Genomic DNA, 21,400 nt, shown 5'->3' on the forward strand with positions numbered 1-21,400 from the left:
GCTGGCAAAGTAGCAACCATGAATTTATTAGCCCATGAAACTACCACTTGTAATTTACTCTATTCTTATCATTGCATTTTAGCTCCTTAGTTGAATTTTTATTTTGATGCATCTTAAATTTCTAATTCGCATGTGCTTATGATGACAACTTGTAGGTTAAGTATGTTTCCTTTTGTCATATTTGTATGGCTATGTTTATTTTGTTTTTTAGTTACATATATAATTAATAAGTGAAAAATTAAATGGTTTTTTTGGATGGGCTCATAATTATGTAAATAAATAAGTTGAATATGGATTTATATTTTTTAGCTCTATTATAAATAGGTCCCATTTAGATTGAAAGTTTTCCTATAAGAACCCATTTGAGCCATTCTGAACTTGCCACCCCTGATCTAAGGTCCTCAAAGGGGAGGAAGGGGGAGAGAGTTCCATTTTAACCATCTGACATGTTTTTCTCGCAATCCTTTTATATGGTCCTGCCGTGGAAGATGGGATAAAATTGCATGCACATTTTTTCCAGAGAGGCGCTTGCGGCTTAGGTTGACCGAGCTTGACCACTAACCGGAGTCTCAATCCATGAGTTTTTTTTTTTTTTTGGTAAGAATCCATGAGTTGGTTTTCATCCCATACATCAAACTTGTTATCTCACTTGATCGAAAAGATGGCCAATAAGTTGTTTACACCTCAACCAAACATTGCAGTTTGAAAAAGCCAAATGCTTAGTTGCATGAAGTTAATTTGGAGAACGTATTCAGTACTATTTGTTCCAATCTGCGCCATCAAATGCAATTGGAAATAATGACTATCTTGATCTAACTAGTTTGAGGTCTGATTTTTACGGTAAGATGGACTACTCCTTGTTTTTAACTTGGAGTAGGTGGGAAGGGCGAGTTGAAATGGATATGATGTGTATCGATTGTCAGATTATTGGAGTTGAAATGGATATGATGTGTATCGATTGTCAGATTATTGAAAACTCATCTTTTTATTTTATTTTATTTTTTTTTTGACAGAGATCGAAGTTGCTATTTTATCCGTCTTTACTTTAAGATATTCTGGAACGGAGGATTACTTCATCTCTGTAATCAACTAGAGCAAGCATGCAAGATGGATTTTACATCAAAATCTTCCGCACGGATCTCAAAACATTTCAAACTCTTTCATTCATCTATTTGCACAGATCTCAAAGCATTCCTTGTGCGACTCGACGATGATTTGCGCTAAGGAAGGTGAATCCATCTTTCTCGCGACCCTTGACTTAAACGGGTAAACATCTTGGACCACGCTTTTTACCTAAAAAAAAACAGACATCGGGGACCACGATAGACTAGTTCAATTCGCCCCCTCAAAAGCATGGGTGTACTATGGACATCCCATCTGCACAAGCTGGGGTGACGTTTAGGGCTTCATTCGGCGTCTCTTTGGATGACAGAGAACAAAAGTCTCGGCCCGTGCCACGCGGCGGGAGTCTCGGCCCGCGTCGCGTAGGGTGGGCCTAAGGCAGGCAAAGCTGCCCACGTGTCGGCAGCTCACTTCCCTCCCTTGTGGGGCCCTTTTTTGGTTGGTGACGAGTACGCGGTGGCCCACGTCGCTCTCCGGCGCGGTCGGTGAGGTGAAGGTGGGAAAGCGAGGCCGAGTAAATTTGCCGTCATCCCACGAGCCAAAGCGGCGTTTCGAAAAGGTGGCGTGGATAAAAAAAGAAGGGGAAAAAGTACGGGGCAGACTGAAGACTTTTGGCACGTCCATTTTTTTCTTTAAATAAAGAAACTTTTGCAGGTCATTGTGGAGGGGAAAAAAAGGTTCATTTCTGGGGTGGTTTTGGGCGCGCCTTGCGTTGCTGTTGAGATTCTATCAGCTAAAGTTTTTTTTTTTTTCTTTTCTTTTGGTAAATTATTAGTAAAGGACTCTTTTTTGGTAAAATATTAATGAAGGACTTGAAAGTAGAACGGGTCTCAAGAATGTTGCTTGCTTCCTTTCGTCCATGGCTCTCGTTGGGAAGTTTCCAAAGAAGAAAAATATCATCTTAAATGATTATAGTGGTGGGCCATGCGCGGGTGCAGGTGGTTCGAGGCAAAAAAAAAATAATAATAATAATAATCCGAACCCACTTGTTTCCAACACATAGCCAAGCCGTTAACACGCGAATGGATCTCACCATATCTTTTTTGTCAAAAAAAAAAAAAAAAAAATCGCTAATGGATTGAGTCAGCCAGGCTCCAGCGTGATTATGGAGACGTTGGTTATTTGTAATTAGTCAAACAAATCTTTTCAATGTAACATTAGTTCAAATGTCTAGTTTAACTCCTACAACTCAACTTTGATCCCAGCCATAAGAAGACGCGTTGCAACCAAGACTTGGCACAGCAACGGGTCAAATTCAGGTTTAAATATGAGGTTTCACTCAAAGTCAACCGGAGTTGGAGACGGCTTGGATTGGATTTGAACTTGGACCTAACCAAGATGAACTGCAACCCTAAGTTGATCAGAGGTTATTGACTCATGAAGGAATGCTCTATATTCAAGATAGAACTCCTTAAGTCATAGAAACGATCTACCATTTTTCCTAGAGAGAACAAATCATATCATGCGTAATATCCTCGAATTACAAGACAAGCACGCCTCTCAAACAATCGCTAGTGAATTAGTGTTTCCATAGTTTAATTTCAGGTAATTTTTTATATTAAGAAATAGCACAATTTAGGTTCTAATTTCGTGAAAAAAGAGGGGAAGGGTTGGATCTCAATTCTCATGGCTAATTTTAATCGAAGTAACCGTGCAATAGCATGAAAAAAGTCAGCATTGCCGATCTCTTTAAAATTCACTCCTATCTAGCAGTAAATAGAGAATAAATTACTGCATCCAATTATTTCGTCAGGTTTAGATCTCTTCTGTGATGAGGTTCTAAAGTGCCCCGTAATCAAACCGATTTATGTGTTTGTTAATGGACCCGGCTCCCTCATGTTTTTGAATGATTCAACTATATTTCATTTTATTCTTGCACCATCCTTTTCGAGTGAAGATCATTGATGTCATGGCCCGAAATTACGATGTCCCTCCATCTCACAAGTAGCCAGCTATTAAACTAGCAAACGGGAAGCTAGCAACATCGACTTTGTGCAAAAGTGACGATTGGAGCATCCACTTGCACTTAAGTTAAGTGATAATAAAAGGATACTTCCGAAGCTTGATGCGAAGACCGGCTTCTGCACTTTATCTTCAATTTATACGACTTGAATAGAAACATTGCATCGAAGGAGGCCACTTATTCGTCTTGCTTTAAATAAACACTCGATTGAGAAGATCTCCTGCTTGGTACAAAGTAGAGAAGCAACCACGATCCTTATGTATTTGCCGTGTCACCAGATGAAACGTGACTGGAGGTTCAAATGGATCGGATCTTCATAAATTTTGAGTTATTTGCTTCAAGCTTGTGAACTTTTGATGTAATAACAGATATGCAGCTCTTTTTTTTAAAAAAAAAAAAAAAAAAAACACTCAGCGCCCCCAAGAGTTTCAAAAGTGTCATGCTAGAGTTTACATTTTTTGATGCGCAGGGATCCTTCAATTCATCTTTGTGAATCAAAGTAAAAGACTCATGTTTGTGCAAGTCTTTTAGGAGGGAAGATTCTCATGTCCTCTCTTCCCCTTTTGGGTATTGAAGGAGGAGGTGATGCGAGACTCTCCACTGACCTCACCGGCTTATTCCTTTTTTGCCGCCAAGAAGTAGAAAATATAAATTATTTTGCTCAACATATTTTTCGAAAGATGAATATTATTTTGCTCAACATATTTTTCGAAAGATGAATAGCACCGTTGGTTGGATCACCTTCTATATGACTAAGCATACTGATAGAACATTTTGTTTTTTTTGATCCTTTAAGATATACTCATGCTAAATTGATATGAACATCCATTTATACAAAAAAAAAAAAAAAAAAATGTATGTGATCTCACCTCATTACCGAGTAATGCTGATCTTTCTTTTCATGGCAAAATTACTAATTAAATTGATTGTTTACAGAAAATCCACTCCAAACAAAGACCCCCGGCCCTTTCTTAGGTCATTTGGATCCACCACCGCAAATGATCATTTCATTCGTCAATGCTAGTGGAATAAAGCCTCCACCGTGCTGCCAAGAATAGCCCACAATTTTGACATGGTAACAATCGATGACATCGACAGCATTTCCATTTAGCGAGCAGAGACACATTTCTCCTCTAATCTTAGATGTTCTTTCTTTGCCACTGGAATTCAATCGTGAGTTACAATCTAGATACAACTGGTTGCTTTCAATTCAGAATGCTTTTGACGTTTTATCTTTTACTAGAATTCAAGTGATCGTAGATGCTAAAGAATTTGTGGCATTCATTTCAACTCGTCAAAAAGAAAACAATTGAAAATTAAATATTGAAGTGTGGAAATAATATTTACTACCCTGCGCTTCCTGCTTCATGTATTATACCCCATTGTGCTACTACAGATGATATCATGCATGAGAGTTTAAGCTTTCTTTTATTCTGTCAGCAAGGAGGGTAACATAAGACATCACAAAGTTACATGCCATGAGAGGCAAAGCGATGTATGCTTCACAAACAAGCCAGATGACAGATTTATCCTTGGCTGTAATGGTAATGTTCCTGAGTTATCCAGGTTACAGGCAGACATACAGTGCTCATGCCACAAAACAGTTACATCAAACGCTGACCTCAAGGGGGCAAAGACACTCAAGTTGCCATCCGGTATCAACTTGGATTCAAATCTTTTCCTCTAGGCAGTTTGAAAGTAAGGGAAACTGAAGAACGACGTTAACAGAATTCCAGAACAATACACCAACTAACATCATTTTCAACAACACTGACCTAAAATAAATTACAGAATGCCCTCAGTATAGCCTACTGTTGCTAACACAATCACATACAAGCAATCAAGCACATAACAAAACGGTTTTTTCTTCATCAAGTTTTCTATTCTGTACTGTTAGAAGAAACTTGACGCTACTGAAGCTGCACATCTGCAAGCAAACAAGCAAAAGCAGCCCATAATTTGTTCGGGTCTTGGTCATTTTAACAGAAAAATGATCAGTTTGGGTAAAAAAAGAACAACACGTCTATGTTATAGACCCAGCAAACGGCTATAGAAGCCATTTCACAATGAACATAAACATCGTGCCAATCGTCGCCCTCATGTAGCTATCACAAAAGAAGCTTGAGAATTAAATTACAAATGTAGTCATCTATTCCATTCTTACAAACTAACCGACTTAAAATGATTTTTGAAAGTTAATCACCTGAATCTAGTTGATGGTCCTGCAGAGTATTGCATATGGAAACGTCCTAAACCGGCACAAGCAAGCCATATGACCAAAAAACTGAAATTGTCAGAGGGAGGACACAAAACTTGCACCACAGAAGTCAATAACATGACCACGGTCACCTACTACAATAAATCAAAAGTGTATTGTGAACTGGTACAAAATAAACCAGATAGATTATTGTCGGTATAATATGAAAAAGAAAAAGGAGCAAATTAAGGAGTTTTAACAGAAGCTTCCATTCCATAAATTCCATGAGCAATTATCTCCTTGTCCTTCTCTTTCTAGATCTCATTTGAAATATTACTTGTCACGTTACTGTTTATCTCCTTAGCAATTGATGCGGACCTTGTTATTGCTATAACAGTTTATGAAACTGTGATATCAAAATGTGTGGATCAATAAAAAGCAACATTCTCATACTATTCTAAGCAAACTTAATTAATTAGAAAAAGCAGGTTTTGAAATCTGAACTAAACCTGTACCGACTAAACCATCAAATCAGATGCCCCTTAAATCCATAATCATGACAATCTAACATTTTTCCAACAACTTGAATTGGCTTTATAAATTCTCATTCACCAAGTAATACTATTTAGAAATATCCTTGATATTATTCCAAGTTTTTCCATATACGTCCTCAATCTCCATCCATGTTACCTTAACTATTCCCCTCCATTTCTTACAACATTCAATATGAACCAAAGTATCTTGCCTTAGTGGAGCCTCCTCAGATCTTTACTGTACATAGCCATACCATCTCAATTGATCTTCCATCACTTTATCCTTAATTTGTGCAACTCCTACAGCTCCTCTAATGTATTCAGCTTTTATTATTCTTTCTATGTTTACCACATCCATCTAAGTATTCTCATTTCTACTAGACTTGTTTTCATTTACTTTCTTTATTTTGCAGCATTCAGAGCCAAAAACACGTATCTCTAGATAAACACAATAAATCAAGGATCAGCTACATGGTTCCAGCATATGACTTGAACTATGATCCTGCCTGACAACTGGTCTGAAAGACAGACCATCAGGTCAGCCATAAATTCACCAACAAGAATTCTTGAAGTTGGAAAATGAATGCATAGTTTGTATTATTCGGGTCTTGAACATTTTTGACACCTTATGCTGCAACAAGGTAACACTGGTTTCTATTAACTAGATAGAGGAATTCAGTTTTCACCTGCATGTACGAATCTATGCATCATATGTACATATGCATATCCATAATGACATCTCAAGATATCAGATAGCCAAATTAAAGAATTTAGACACTGAACTTGTGCCAGAATAAGTGGCCTAGTCAATCATATGCAGAAGATAATGACTCGTGCATATCATGGCATGCCATATATATTTTAAAAAAAACACTGCTGCATCACTGAATCAGAATCACAGAATCATCTTTATGCTAACTTTTCACATGGTACACAAGTCATCACCACTGTCGTGAGCTTCATCATGAAATTAACCAAGGCTCCAAGCCTTTTCCTACTCCATGTCAAGAATGATCAGTGGAAAGCTTAAACCACATTACCCAGATATGTCCCCAGAATCCGGGAGCAGTTAAATAAATTAAAAAAGTCAACTGTCGTAGAAGCATAACAGGCCTCCAACTAATTAAGCCAAAAGAAAAAAATAGACAGAAATCTCATGACACATCAAAATTATCCCAAATCAAGCAAAATGAATATTGTGATGTATCTAGAGAAAGAAGTGTCATATTAAGATGCAATAGAAAGATAATGCATAGAGGCACAGATTACCTAACCAGTTAATGTCACCTGTGTCATGACCGTTTGACTAAATGGCTGGCCAGCATACCAGATAATCCTGAGGTAGGAAGGCTTTCACATCCAAAAAGTTCTTGAAGCTTAGGGTCACACAGTATCAATGCGTTCTCTGAATCCTACAAGAAGCAACACACTCCAAGATAAGATAGTAACCAACTCTAAGAGGGGCAGGATTGAAAGTACTCTAAATAATAATAATATAAATAAGGCAACAGAAACCCAGATAAAAAGATCTTGATGACTTGTTTATAACCAGAACTTATAGAATAATATCTGGGGATATCTTATTGGATTAGATAGATGTGTGTTTCTGTATGTGAACATTTGCATTTACAGATAGTGTCTATGATAGTATCAGAAGCCAATATGAGCCCTGCAACATTACTCCTAAAACTGTCCAACATAATACAAATTAATGCTCCATGGTCTGAATACACAATATCAAAGTCCAAATGTTTATGCCCTTCTTTAAGGACCAAAAGAAAATATTTTTAACATAATCAAATTCATATGAACCCATATATATCGATTATGTGGGTCATGCATGTTCTCTATGTTATTTTAAGTTTTGATGCTTAGACTGGGACCCTAAACAAACCGTTGGCACTTTTTCAAATGATTACTTAGAAGTATATCTGCCCATTTTTGATAATATTTATTACTATTGCCTCGTTAGAGTTGGTGTTTTTTACATCAAATATGAAGCGTTTAAAAGATTCATGACTAAATTCAATTAAATAAAAGCATAATACTAGTACAATTGATAGCAGATCGATTTTTTTAGAAATATATATCAGTCCCGTGCCACCCAGACTTTGTTTAGCCAGGCATCCCACTCCACATGGGAGAGATCCCAGGTTCAAAAAAAAAAAAAGAGAGAAAAAAAAAAAGCAAGAACATGCGATGGGTCTTGCAAGTACTATAAATGCAAGATCATGACCAAAGAGGATCATGATATAAGATCAGTGGTTTTAAATTGATGCCTGATTACCATGCCCCCATCTCTATTGCATAGGAAAGTCATAAAAAAATAATATGTGATTCAAGTTACAGAATTGCATTGTTACTATTCATGAAATGAGTAAGAGCATTAGGAAAAGATTGAAACATGTGATCGTTGCATTGCCATCGACTGGTACAGATAAAACAGATGAATTTATAGATGAACATGTTAAGTGCAAAAACTAGTGGTGAGCACTAAAGGTTTCATCCAACTTCATAAGTTCAGCAGAAGCTACAGATTTTTATTACTTAGAAACCTAAAAAAAACTTATAGCAGATTCCCATATATAACTAGTAGTTGTCTTTGCCGAGAAGGTATAATATCAAGTCTAAACTAGTTTCAGATTTCAAATAACAGTCTAAAATCTAAATAAAGTAATGTGGATATTTTTGTTTGAGTTAAGAAAGGTATCAAATTTTCTTTTTAACCTCTGTAGACCAAAGCATGCGTGCCACATGCCATACCGGACAGCGGGCAGCACAACCACAGGCATCAGCATTTGAAACCTTGTTAAAATACAATAAAACTCGGGCAGCACTGAAGCATATGCAGAAGTATAAGTTAATGACCAAGGTTTGCTATTTCAGTACTGGATCCCATACTGATACCATTTTATTACAACATTGGTACGCAATACAGTACATGATGGGAAGGCACACCAAGTATCAGTATGGTACAAAATTGCATACCGGTTTGATATTGATACCGTACGGTATGCACGGTAATGACCAGTGCAGCAGATCTTGCTAAGGACTCTATACTGCCCAACAAACCCACAGTGCACTTGCAAAAAGGAGAATAGAAGGTACATCAGTCCAAATCGAACACAGGTAAGGGATTGACTCCAGAAAATGATATAAGAGGCTTAAAAATGCACAATGTGAATGAAAGATGATCAAACAGATTCCGTGAATGGCAAAGTAGATCTGCTCCAACAAAGTCTAAAGGGGGATTTTCAATGGTGCAATCAGTAGCCTTACAGAAAGAATATGCCAGAGAACATGACATGGTAAATGTTGAAGGAATGATCAGTCTCTGAAGGACTAGATAAATATCAAACAAATGGCCCAGCCTCTATAAAAAGCCTCAAGCAACAGCAGATATATTTAAGAAACACATGAAAAGGGAACATTGACATTACAGAACTGAGGGCCCCAGCATGCAAAGTAGGCCAGTGGCAAAATGGAGGGCATTAAGCTGGATGACAACAAAATCAACATAACCCCAATCTTGATGTTAATCCAAAACGAGTGGGTTCCTTATTAGACTAAAATATCAAATAAGTGAATCATAAATCCAAATAAATTTGGATCAAATACATGGAATCTGCCCAGCATAGAACAAGAAGAAGAAGACATTAGAGATTTTATCTAATTCTAAGGATTTAAAATTTAGAAACGATTTACATCTGTCCTTAGTTTCAAAAAGCTACGACTTTCAAACTAGTTCTTCCTACAATATTAGAAAATAAGGACCTTTATCTGGCATCGCTTTTATTTCTTATTTTCTACTTTGAAAATAAGAACACAAAAACTGGAGGCAAAAAACATGTCTGATGATATTGTTTCAATTTTCACTTTTTCAAAAGTCATTAACATTATTTCTAGAAAAATGAAAATAAGAAATTTCTTAATTTCGATATTTTCAAAATAAGAACCTAATATTTTGCAGTACCAGCACCGCAACCACATTGCTGTCCCCACCACCATCATGTCTGTGCTTTTTTTTTTTTTTGATAACTATACTAAACATACTTACGTTTTCAAAAAGTCGAGAAAATAGAAGCAGAATTTTCATTTTCCTATTCCTGGAAAAAAAAAATGATGCCAAACAATACCTAAAGTTTAGCTACACTAATCATTGATGGAGGGCCCCTCAGTTATCCAAAGAAAAGACAAGATTAATAAATTAAAACTCACCAGCTACCAAAAGTGGTCATGATCATAACAAATTTTGTTGGTCTTGAAAAATGACTCAAATTCTATGCAATAATCAGAACACCCAATGATAAAAAAAGGGGGGAGGGCAAGTAAGAGGCTGGTCAAAAGTTCCAGCATGTTATCTGTCAAGAAACAGATCTTCCCTACAAAACATTTTTGCAAACTCTCTTGTTTCATATGAAAAATTATGGAGAACACAAAATAAAAAGGTCTTGAATCGAAAAAAAAGGGTGATAAGTCTGGTTACAACTATTTACTGATATAGAGCTTCCCACTGAAAAGGGAAAGAAGGTAAAGACCTTCTAATAAAGTAAAGTAGGTCCCTACCATGGAACAAAGCCTACTAGCCACAGTTTAAAGTAAAAAAGACCTGCAAACCCTTGTGTACCACCATTCTTTGGAGAAGAACATATGTTATCAGTTATTTAAAATAATATCCAAAAAATGCATAGCCATTGCAGATAATTGATACCTCCAGCTGGTTAGCCTTTATGTAGTCCCATGCACGCCTAAAAGCCTCAGTTTCAGGCATTTCTTTTTCTTCAGAACCAAAAAATTTAGCCAATGCATCAGAAATAACCACAGGATATTGACCAGCATCAGGTTCAGTTGCGCCAACCACATCTTCAGTCTTTAATTTTTTAGAGTCTGGTTCTGCAGCCTCTGCAAGGATAAGAAGTAGATCCAATTTCATCCCTGCGATCATGCCTTTAAATATAGTGTACATTTAAAACCGATCATATACTTGTGGTTTCAAGTGGAATGATGTGCTTAGCTAACAGTTTGTTCATCTTAAACATGTCGGTACAGTCTGTCTCAAAAACTAGACGAAGTTCGTCATTGCAGATGATCTTCCTCCTGTTATTAGGATCTTGCAGATTGTTTTTCCTGATATATGCCCATAGCTGCTTCACGATCTGAGTGGGATGAGCATGATTAGTATTTCCAAATATACAAACAACAATAAGTTCCTATGCATAGCAAGTAGGCAAAGAAGAAGAGATTAATGCTTCAAAGAAAAATTGGTTGAAAATGGAACCTCAGTTCTTGGCATGGCCGCCTCACCAACAATGGCCTGAAGTTCAGGTGAAACACCACACAGTTTATTTAGACCCCCTGGGCCACCCCTTCTTTTAACTCCAGTAGAAGCGCTGCAATAAATCTGCCAAAAATCAGCTCAAGTACGATGAAGTAAAGAAGACATCAAAATGTGTAGAAAGCATGGAGTCCAATGCAAGTTCGTAAAATGGGTCCAGTCAATATGACTTATCCCCTGCACCTGTAGAATATCAAAAATGTAAACTAGATTTGCAAAAGATCAAAATGTAAAACTGATACCAAGGAAATATAGATTCAGGTCTTTCCTTAATTCATACATTGTAGAAAATCATATGTGACCTACATTTTAGGATATGATTCCAATTTGAAATTTCTACATGGAATGTAATGTTGAATTTCTTCTAAGCAATGAAGTTATATTCAAAACCTTCTATCTTGCTTTGTATGTAAGAATAGACATTCCTATAAATTCAGGGTGAATAACATATAAACTAGTTAATTTTCTTAGTGATTCCATGTTATCTTTCCTCTTTCTCGACTACTTTCTCTCCCCCTATTGAGGGGTTTTTCAATAGAAATTAATGGAGGTCCACCAAATTGAGGGCAAGAAATGGTAGATATTAGATACTATGGATTGAAGGCATCAATGAGAAACTGATACCAATAGAACCCTTGTATGATAGACATATCAGTGCATGTATGATATCTCAATTCTACCATACTTGCCCCAGTAGGTGCACTGTGTATCAGTATGGCACTGTACCATAGTGGTAAGATACCACTACATGTATTAATATTGCCGCATGAGTACTTTAAGAATTGTTGTATAGCCATTTTCACATGACTAAACACATGCACGTACATGAACAAGAGAAAAGATCCTGCCATATTCATATGGATGATTTATTACTTTCAAGCACAATTACCATCAAACAGCACAACCACTTTAACTGCCATAGTTTGTACTGCAGAAATCAGCAGCATATCATTAGCCAAATCGTATGAGACACTAATATTACATTGTCACTCTTCTCTTCATGATCCTAGTCACTAATTTTATTTAACGATTCATATGATAAAAGAAAAAGGAGGAAGAAATAAAAAGAAATTGTTGATAATGGTTAACCAGAGTAATTATGACACTAAAAATTACTATTTTGTTAATCATCATTTCTTGCAACTTAATAGAGAGAGTGTGTGTCATATAAGAGACTCACTCCGTCACTCGTATATCCCGGTGTAAAGATAACATAGAAGCGGAGTGAATTCTAATACACAAGTGCTTTGAGTTACTTATGGACTGTCCAACATTTCTGATTAGCATTTGAAGTCCACCAGTAGCTTATATTTTTCGGTCCAGTCAAGGTAGAATTCTTTCTCAAAATAAAATTCTACATTAAATACAACTTCTATATGATTGGGATACCTTAGGTGAGGTTAAGAAATTGAAGGATTATGTCAGTTTAAGCAAACCCAAACTGTGTAAGCTCTTAATTTATATCCTGGTAATTCTGATGTTGATTTAAGTCCTGATTTTGGTAACCATGCTGTAATATAGGTTAGCATCAAGCAAATTTTGTGTCTTTTTTAGATGAGCTTCTATTGAAATCCGATAAAAAATCAAGCAACTTTTGGTTATCTTTTGCTTTTGCAATAGAAAGAACTTGGCTTTTGATAAAGAGCTAGTGAATATTTTCTTATCAACTTGTGATCAGCATATGCAGAAAACAACAAGATTTTTTTTTCCTCCCCATCTTCCTTAAAAATATCATTAACAAGATGTCAATTTTTTCACCAATAGTGACAATATTGTAGCATTTCCTCTATACATCACTAAGAAATTAATCTATACATTAATTTATACAAGTACATAAAATAAATCCTCAAGCAATTTACCTACATAGAAACATTATGGCTATGATAAGTAATCCCACAAGCACCAAAGCACATGCAATGTATGCCTAAAAAAATTAAATATTAAAAATCATGACTGAAATACAAGTATTTGATTTATTAAATAAAAAAATTTCTTTATTCTAATATACCTCCATTAAATGGTTGACAAATATTTGTTTTCTAAAAATATCACCCCCTTCGTATTTAAAGGAAAAAGAAGCAAGACAAAGATCAAAGATTTGAAAATTAAAATATTGTAACGGCCAAGGATCTCACCCAAAAAGGTGAGTCAGAAAATATTATTTAGATTTCTTGATCCTGTATAAGTAGCCAAGATCTTCCTAGCGAATAACCAATATGAGACTAAATACATGCCCGCATGGGTCCTCACATACTCTCTCCATTTAAGCTTCGGCATCCTCGTCAGACTAAAGATCCAAATTCATGTATCCATTCATAACCACCATGACCATCCTCTGGTTAGCCCAATGAACCTAGGCTGCAATATCTCCTAAGGCACATAAGTTATGGACTGGATCCTCTCTTGATACTATTTGTAACAATTCAGAACCTCACCTAAAAAGGCTAGCCAGAAAGTATTATCTAGATTCCTTGATTCTGTATAAGTATCCAAAATATTTCCAGCGAATAACTGATGTGGAATTAAATACGCGCCCGCATGGATCCTCACAAATATAGGCTCTGATCTTGTGTCATCTTGAAAAGAGAGATATCAACTCTTATTCAGTTAATTTCCTTAACGGATAGTATAATTTTTTTTTAAAAAAAGGTGAGATCATAGAAAAGGAAAGGGGATCAAAATCTGATTTTCTTTATCATACATGGATAGGAATGATTAATTTGTTGGTGGCAAGATATTAACTGAAACCAACTGAGGTACATCAATGAGAGTGTGTGTGTGCATGTTTGAGAGAGCTAGAGAAAGAGAGATTTAATTTTGTTTCTTCCTTAAGCTTCTGGAATTACAAATGAGATTTGTTAGCTGCATAGTTAATAAGGTTTTTTTCCCCACAAAGTTAATAGATGGAATCTATAAGAAAATATTTTTGAAACTTAAAACATTCTCCTTAAATGAGACATATAAGCATAGCCCAGAACAAACATGTTCACCTACCTTGAAATATTTTGAATAGGAAGCCATTATCAACTCATAAATTGGAAAAGGGTGCGGACAAAGAGATAGAGAGAGGGTGGAAGGGGGAGGGGACTTGGGTAGAGAGGGAGACTAAGAGCGAGAGGAGTGAAGATCCAAATGTTGTTTGCTTCCCACATAACAATATATCATATTATAGAGAATTGAGGTCATGGCCCTATCAGATGGCCTGCCAAAATTGCCATTGCTTTTCTCTAGGTATAATTTTAATGGCATACTAAAGTAACTAGAAAAAAATGCCACATTCTTTAATCTTGTCTCTTTTCAAACTCCATACTGCCAGACCATTCAAATTGCTAATAAGTTCCAAAACCTTTTGTTTCTAAATGTGCATTGGCACATGTTTGTATACTAGTCACTTAATAAAAGGAAATGCAACGACCAGGACCTCACCCCAAAGCACAAGCATAAAGGCATTGTTTGGGTTCTTGGACTTGTAATAAGTATTCAAGATCTACCTAGTGTACAACCAATATGGGGCTAAACAAACAGTTGCATCGATCCTCGCATAGCCATTTAAGCCTAGTGTCCTTGTCAGGCTAAGGGTCTAAATCCAATCACAAACACCACGATTCATCCATGGTCAATAGCAAAAGGGCCCATGCTACAGTATCTCCTAATCACACGAGCGTTTGGATCAAATATAGACTAATATCATTTGTAATGACCCAAGACCTCATCCAAAAAGATTAGTTAGAAAGTATTCTTTAGATTCCATGGCCCTATATAAGTATCCACAATCCACCAAGCATACAACCAATGTCGAACTAAACACATTTGCATGGGTCCTCACAGAAAACCTAACATTGGAACTCATGAATGCATTTGGGTCGAATAATTGGCCTAGTTTTATCAAGATCAAAAGAAATAATCACTAACAAGACAACAATGACAAGGCTAACCATCAAGGCCCTAAGTGCAAGTCAACCATGACCTAGAAATGCTTCCTAGGCCTTGTAACTAATTAACTACATCATGATTACTGAAATTTTAAGTACTAAAGTGCCTCATTCCATCTCCAAAATTAAATATAGCCAATATATTCAGCATATATGGACAATCAATCCAAAATCTGGCAAGCAATATGCTAACACTAAAACTAGATTTTGCAATTTTTATAGAATTATAAGCATTTGACAATATGGTCTAAATAATTTCAAGAGCACAGAAATTCATTTTAGGCGTACAAAAGTTTTTGGAATTTTTAGTCATACAAGAGTTCGAGATGTTTCTCAAAGATATTTTATAGAAAAAAGGTTAAAACAGGTCTATGGACATATTAGATCCAGCCCTTTAGAATGAGGTTTAACATATTTGAGCTTGAATCTGCAACATATGAGCTTAAATCTTCTCGGCATTTAGATGAGGCATATGTATTTGTGATCTTATTTTTGTACTTCCTAATGTATAATATACTTTCTAATACTTAGTATTTAGGATGATAGTAACCGTCATATTAAGTTAAAAACTTAAGATAGCACATGATATGATGATAGGTAAGAGATGTTCTAGGGCTATTACTAAGATGTTTTCAAGAATAGAATCTAGAAAAAAGTTGATCCAGAAGGATTATTAGATTTGATGTGAACGACTTTGGTCACTACAAGTAGGAGTGGACATAATTCAGGAGCAAAATCCGCTATATTGGGAAGCTGAATTGTGTACCAAACTTTTAGAAGCTATAACTTAACCATATAATGTCCAATTGAGATTATCTTCTTTTCAAATCAAGTAACCTTTCAAGATCTATAATGTGGTGCCACCCTCCAAAAGGGCTAGTTAGCTAATGATCAGAACCAAATTCTATTGTTTGGACAAAAAATGGCTAATCAAACCAAAATTTTCCTTTTAGGAAAGATTTTGATTAAACGTGTCTTCCAATCAAAAAAGAATTAAGTGAAGTGACGAAAGACAAAATTGATATAGGAGTCAAGATATATTTTCTATAGAATTTTAGCTTTTCGTGTTTATTTCTACTAGTCGTGAGTATTTTTGAAAAGCTAGTCCTATTCGAACAAAAAGATAAATAAAACCTTGCTATTATAAATGAAGGTTAAGTATCTCAATTTTTAGAATAATCAAACCTTACTTTCACCAATTTTTCCATCTTTTTTTTTTTTTAAGATTTGAGTTGAGCGGGTTGAGAAAATTATTTCTTCTCCCAATAGGATCAAAAGTTCTGTTGACTGCAAATTAGATCAAGAGAACAAACCCCTTCAAATGATGTATCATAATCTTTTAGCTTGGATTTGAAAAATTAAATAAAATATGCGCACAAATAACCTCATTTCCGCACTTCCTAGATTACAAACATATGGAGGTGCTTCACACTTGGTGTGACAGTAACCGCTCTATTAGGTTCCCATCTATATTTAGCTTTACATATGCACAAGTACTCTTATAGTTACAACTTATTTTTTTAAGTCTTGATAGTTTAAGGGTTACAGCTTATTGAATGAAACATCAAAAATGTCGAGCCAATTAAGACAACGTTTTTGAATCTTGATAGACATCAATCAGCTTCTGTGCAGATGTTGAGTAACTTGTATCGCCTCACAAGCCATAATGGTTGAAACATAACAATCATAGCAAGGTAGGATGCAACTATAGATCATAGAAAACCAACAAAACTTTACTCTTTGTAGTGTACCTGCACGTAAAAATTAACTTGCCATCTAGCTGTACTTAAAGAATTTCTCCTTCCCTCCCACCCTTCCTCCATCACTACCAAGTTGAACTCTTCACCCAACATTCTTTATGAAAATATTTAATCAAAAAAGTTTAATTAATCAGATCCTCAAGGGATAACTAAGAGAAAATTCCACTATCCTAAACTACGAGGAAATTTCTTGATCACAAACTACAAAAGTAACCAATTCATCTCAATTTGTTCTTTCTATGTTATTCGATAGTTAAGCAAGAATTAAATCCCCACAAAACAGCTGCAATACACAAAAATAGATCAATAATAAATAAAAAAATAAATAGACGAACTTATTAACTCAGAATCACGTTGAGCCTAGTCAGAAGATTATGACTCTCGTATTCAAAGAAAACCTCAGTTTCTTAGAAATAGAATCCAAATCTCCAGCTTTCCACGTCACCCACTCAATCGCTCATGTGCGAAGATAGACCCGAAGAACAAACCCAACTATTTTCATCCATGGAAAAGAAGACTTCGGAAAAGAAAACAAGGCAACACCTACTTCAAATGGTTACACGGTTAGAAGAGTAAAGCAGACACATTTCCATCAGCGACTCAAAACAGTTAACCTATCTCCATCAACAGAAAAGAGGATAACTGCAAGATAAAGCAAAACTAATGGAAAAGGAGGGATTACGAGCTAAAAGGAGGCACCTTTCCTTCGGGGTCGCCAAGGCCGCAGGCCGGACTGTGGTGGGGACCGCCTGAGGCGGCTTCTGGAGCTGCTGCTGGAGATGGTAGGCGGCGACGACGGCGGCGGCAGGGAGGGGAGGGGGATACTGAAAGTCGAGCCCGGGCTGGTGGGGAAAAGGGGAGGAGACGGGGGGCGGGTGGCCCTGCTGGAGAGGGTGGAGGAGATGGCGGTGTTGGTTGGGCGGCGGCGGGGGCGGGGGGCGATGAGGGCCGAGGAGGAGCTCGATCTGGTCGCGGATGAAGCCAGCCTTGTGGGAGAGGTCGAGCCCTAGCTTGGCCTCGACCTGGCGGACGACGGCGCTAAGATTGGCGCCGGCAGCGGTGGCGGGGTCGGACTGGCGGAGGAGGGACTCGACGCAGCTAGCGATTTCCTGGTCGGAAACCATGGCGGCCGGCCAGCATGCGGCAGCGATTTAACGGCGGGGGACGGAGGAGTATAAACGAATCTTAAATCCCTCTCCCTCCCCACCCTCGGTCTCGACACGCGCGCGCGTGCGCGCACACACTTTCTCTCTCCCTCTCTCCCTATCTCAAACTCAAATCCCTCCCCGCCCTCGGCCCCGAGCCCCGCTTCTCTTCGTTCCCTTTCTTTGGCTCTCTCGGATGTCTTATATAAACAGGGAATAAATTAATGAAAATACCCCTAGGGATGCCGAGAAATAATTGGTTTGGTAACGGCCTTCCATTTTTACGTTTTTCACCGAAAGTCCAGGTTCCCCCAAATGTTGTCCTAAACTTTCCTATTCTGCATAGGTTTTTAACTTTTTTATTTAGAGCTGCAAGGTGGTTCAATCAGGCCCTAGCATGCTGAGACCTAACCCAATTCAATTTCATATTTGGATCATGATTTTGGATTTGACCTCGATCCATTAACTGACCAAATCAGATTAGGTTAGTTTCATGAAAAGAATTTTAGATCAGGCTAGGAATATTCAAGTTTAGATTATGACTAAATCCGATGGATTTACATTTGAGTCAAGAATCTGTTTTATAGTTGAAATATAATAACAGATAGTTAATATAAAAAAAATAAAAAAAATCAACTTAAACTTGAATTTTTGTTTAAAAATTTTTAATTTCATCTTAATAATTAATTGTTATTAAGAATACAAACCATATACGATACAATGGCATGATAAATAGAAATTCATCAAAATAAATATAATTTAATACAACCTAATATTGCTAACCTCACCTCTATCCGCTCCATCTGTCTCTTTAAGCTATCGCCTTTGTAGCTAGTTCTACCTCGCACCTCATTACAACAAAACTCCTTTGATGCCATGTACTCCAAGAGCAAAAACCTTATAGATGATCATGTTTGCCACTTGTACGACCAAAAGTCACGTCAAACTTGTGCCTCCTGGATGATCATGTTCATCACTTGCATGATTAATAGCCACGACATCAATGTAGTAGTTACGATGAAATGATGAAAAAGCCATTGAGACTAAGCAATGACAATGGGGTTGTAGCTTGTATGCACGTGATGAGGGCTAGTGAAGATAGGAAAATCAATGTTTAGACATTTAAGAAAAGATTAAGGGGATGCTGAAAGAGAAAAATTGATGATTAGAGATGTGGCTGAAAGAAATGAGTTTTGTTACCATCCATAGTATTTTGAAAGAGGCTAATCTTCTGTAATGGCATTATTGGATAGAAAAGAAAAAAAATACATAAAATATGGCTTGAATATCTTGAATGATCTAGTTTTATGGAGATGAAGCATGCCAGCCAAACCTTAACTTTCTCTTATGATGCCAGATAAAATAACATCATTTGGGATTTTACCAACACAAAGGTAATTCAATCATAAAAGTCTCATGTAATTATTACATGATGGAATTTCATGAGCTTGGAGACTAGTATGCTACTTTTTAAACGAAGGGATAAACCAGTAAATCTAGCTAAGTTGTTGGATTGTTTGAGTAAATTTGTACTCATATCTCTCATATATATATATATATATATATATATATATATATATATATATATATATATATATATATATATATATATATATATATATATATATATATATATATAAGAATTTTTCGCTTATGTTTTAGCCATTCCGATCAGATTTCCACCATCCATCAAGCGAATCTAAATCAACTCGATGCTGAAAATTTAATCGTTGAACCGATCGAGGTGGCTGGGAAAATTGAGACGCCCACGGAGACGAGAGAGCTAGAGCTCGAGGTGGTCTCTCATTACGGAAGATCTGATCCTCGAGATGGCTATCAAGGACTCCTTGTCCCACTCTCTGTTGTGATGGTCTTCATAGGCATTCTTTGCTATTTCATCGCCATGCTCACATGCTCCTTCCAACCCCTCGACTCTAAGGTCCTCAAGGAAGGTTTCGTTCCTATCTTAACCCTAATTTTAGCCCTAATTACTGCATTTTTTTTCAATTCTATCACTTTCTTATTTTTTTTTCCTTTTTTCTTCTCTCCAATGAAATTACTTTCTTGGTCTTGTTTGCTTTCCAAAGTTTTTCCTTTTTATTTATCTGAGCCCAAAACCCCAAAAACCATCGAAAGAAAACCTTAACCTTGATCTTGACTATGTCTCGATAAAGAAAACCCTAATCTTGGTTCTGACCATGTCTCAATATTTTTTCTTGGATGCTTTTCAAGAATTTTTTTTGGTCGATTTTGGCATTGGATGGTCTGTAGGCAGGTGCTTCTCAGGGCTGGGAACTTATAGTCTTTTCAGGCCTGGAAGGTCTATTTTATTAAAGAGGTACTGTCGAATATTTCATCGAAGGTCCCCCCATATTTGCAATATTGTTCTAAACTTTCCCATTTTGCATAGGTTTTTAACTTTTTTATTTGGAGATGCAAGAAGGTTCAATCGGGCCCTAGCATGCTAAGACTTGACCCAATTCAATTTCATACTTTGATCATGATTTTGGATTTGACCTCAATCCATTAGCTGACCAAATCAGATTAGGTTAGTTCCATGAAAAGAATTTTAGATCGGTCTAGGAATATTCAAGTTTAGATTAGGACTAGATTCGATGAATTTACATTCGAGTCAAGAATCTCTTTTATAGTTGAAATATAATAACAGATAGTTAATATAAAAAAATAAAAAAAAAATCAACTTAAATTTGAATTTTTGTTCGAAGATTTTTAATTTCATCTTAAATAATTAATTGTTATCAAGTTTACAAACTATATATGATACAATGGCATTATAAATAGAAATTCATCAAAATAAATATAATTTAATACAACCTAATACTGCTAACTTCGCCTCTATCTGCTTCATCTATCTCTTTCAGCTATCATCTTCTTAGCTAGTTCTACCTTGCACCCCATTGCAACAAACTCCTTTATTGCCATGTATTTCAAGTGCAAAAAACCTTATAGATGATCATGTTTGCTACTTGTACGATCAAAAGTCACGTTAGACTTGTGCCTCCTGGATGATCATGTTTGCCATTTGCATAATTAATAGCCACGACATTAATGTAGTAGTTATAATGGAATGAACAAGAAGCCATTGAGACTCAGCAATGACAATGGGGTTGCGGCCTGTATGCACGTGATAGGGGCTAGTGAAGATAGGAAAACCAATGTTTAGACATTTAAGAAAAGGTTAAGGGGGTACTGAAAGAGGAAGATCGATGATTAGAGATGCAGCTGAAAGAAAAGAGTTTTGTTATCATTCATAGTATTTTGAGAGAGGCTAATCTTTTGTAATGGCATTATTGGATAGAAAAAAAAATAATACATAAAATATGGCTTGAAGATCTTGAATGATCTAGTTTTATGGAGATGAAGCATGCCGGCCAAACCTTAACTTTCTCTCA

At 36.4% G+C, this 21,400-nt stretch overlaps 1 protein-coding gene across 12 annotated transcripts; it reads right to left on the reverse strand.

Annotated features, from left to right (window-relative positions):
• Positions 1-4,581: 4,581 nt before the first annotated feature.
• On the reverse strand, positions 4,582-18,170 carry LOC105039490 (uncharacterized). 12 transcript variants are annotated; one of them, XR_012135798.1, is made up of 7 exons: positions 17,542-18,170; positions 11,094-11,205; positions 10,800-10,971; positions 10,527-10,717; positions 7,103-7,227; positions 5,289-5,334; positions 4,582-5,012 (listed from the first exon to the last, which is right to left on the reverse strand). XR_012135798.1 is itself a non-coding variant. In XM_073246527.1 (6 exons), exons 1-5 carry the CDS (start codon positions 17,964-17,966, stop codon positions 7,108-7,110), a joined length of 1,020 nt encoding a protein of 339 aa, XP_073102628.1. In that variant the 5' UTR covers positions 17,967-18,170; the 3' UTR covers positions 4,582-5,012; positions 7,103-7,107. The 12 variants fall into 12 exon arrangements, 3 of the variants coding, with proteins under 3 accessions (XP_073102628.1, XP_073102615.1, XP_073102613.1); XR_012135796.1 differs by having other exon boundaries at positions 5,289-5,434; XR_012135795.1 differs by having other exon boundaries at positions 5,289-5,437.
• Positions 18,171-21,400: the final 3,230 nt, after the last annotated feature.

Source organism: Elaeis guineensis, chromosome 1, assembly GCF_000442705.2.
Source record: "Elaeis guineensis isolate ETL-2024a chromosome 1, EG11, whole genome shotgun sequence".
Classification (NCBI taxonomy): Eukaryota; Viridiplantae; Streptophyta; class Magnoliopsida; order Arecales; family Arecaceae; genus Elaeis; species Elaeis guineensis.

Excerpts from the sequence above, each read along its gene's own strand:
- LOC105039490 (XM_073246527.1), bottom strand. The coding sequence starts at position 17,966 with ATGGTTTCCGACCAGGAAATCGCTAGCTGCGTCGAGTCCCTCCTCCGC. Across the intron at positions 11,206-17,541 it reads TTGGCGACCCCGAAGGAAAG|CGCTTCTACTGGAGTTAAAA; the intron begins GTGCCTCCTTTT and ends GATTTATTGCAG. Across the intron at positions 10,972-11,093 it reads CGGCCATGCCAAGAACTGAG|ATCGTGAAGCAGCTATGGGC; the intron begins GTTCCATTTTCA and ends CATCCCACTCAG.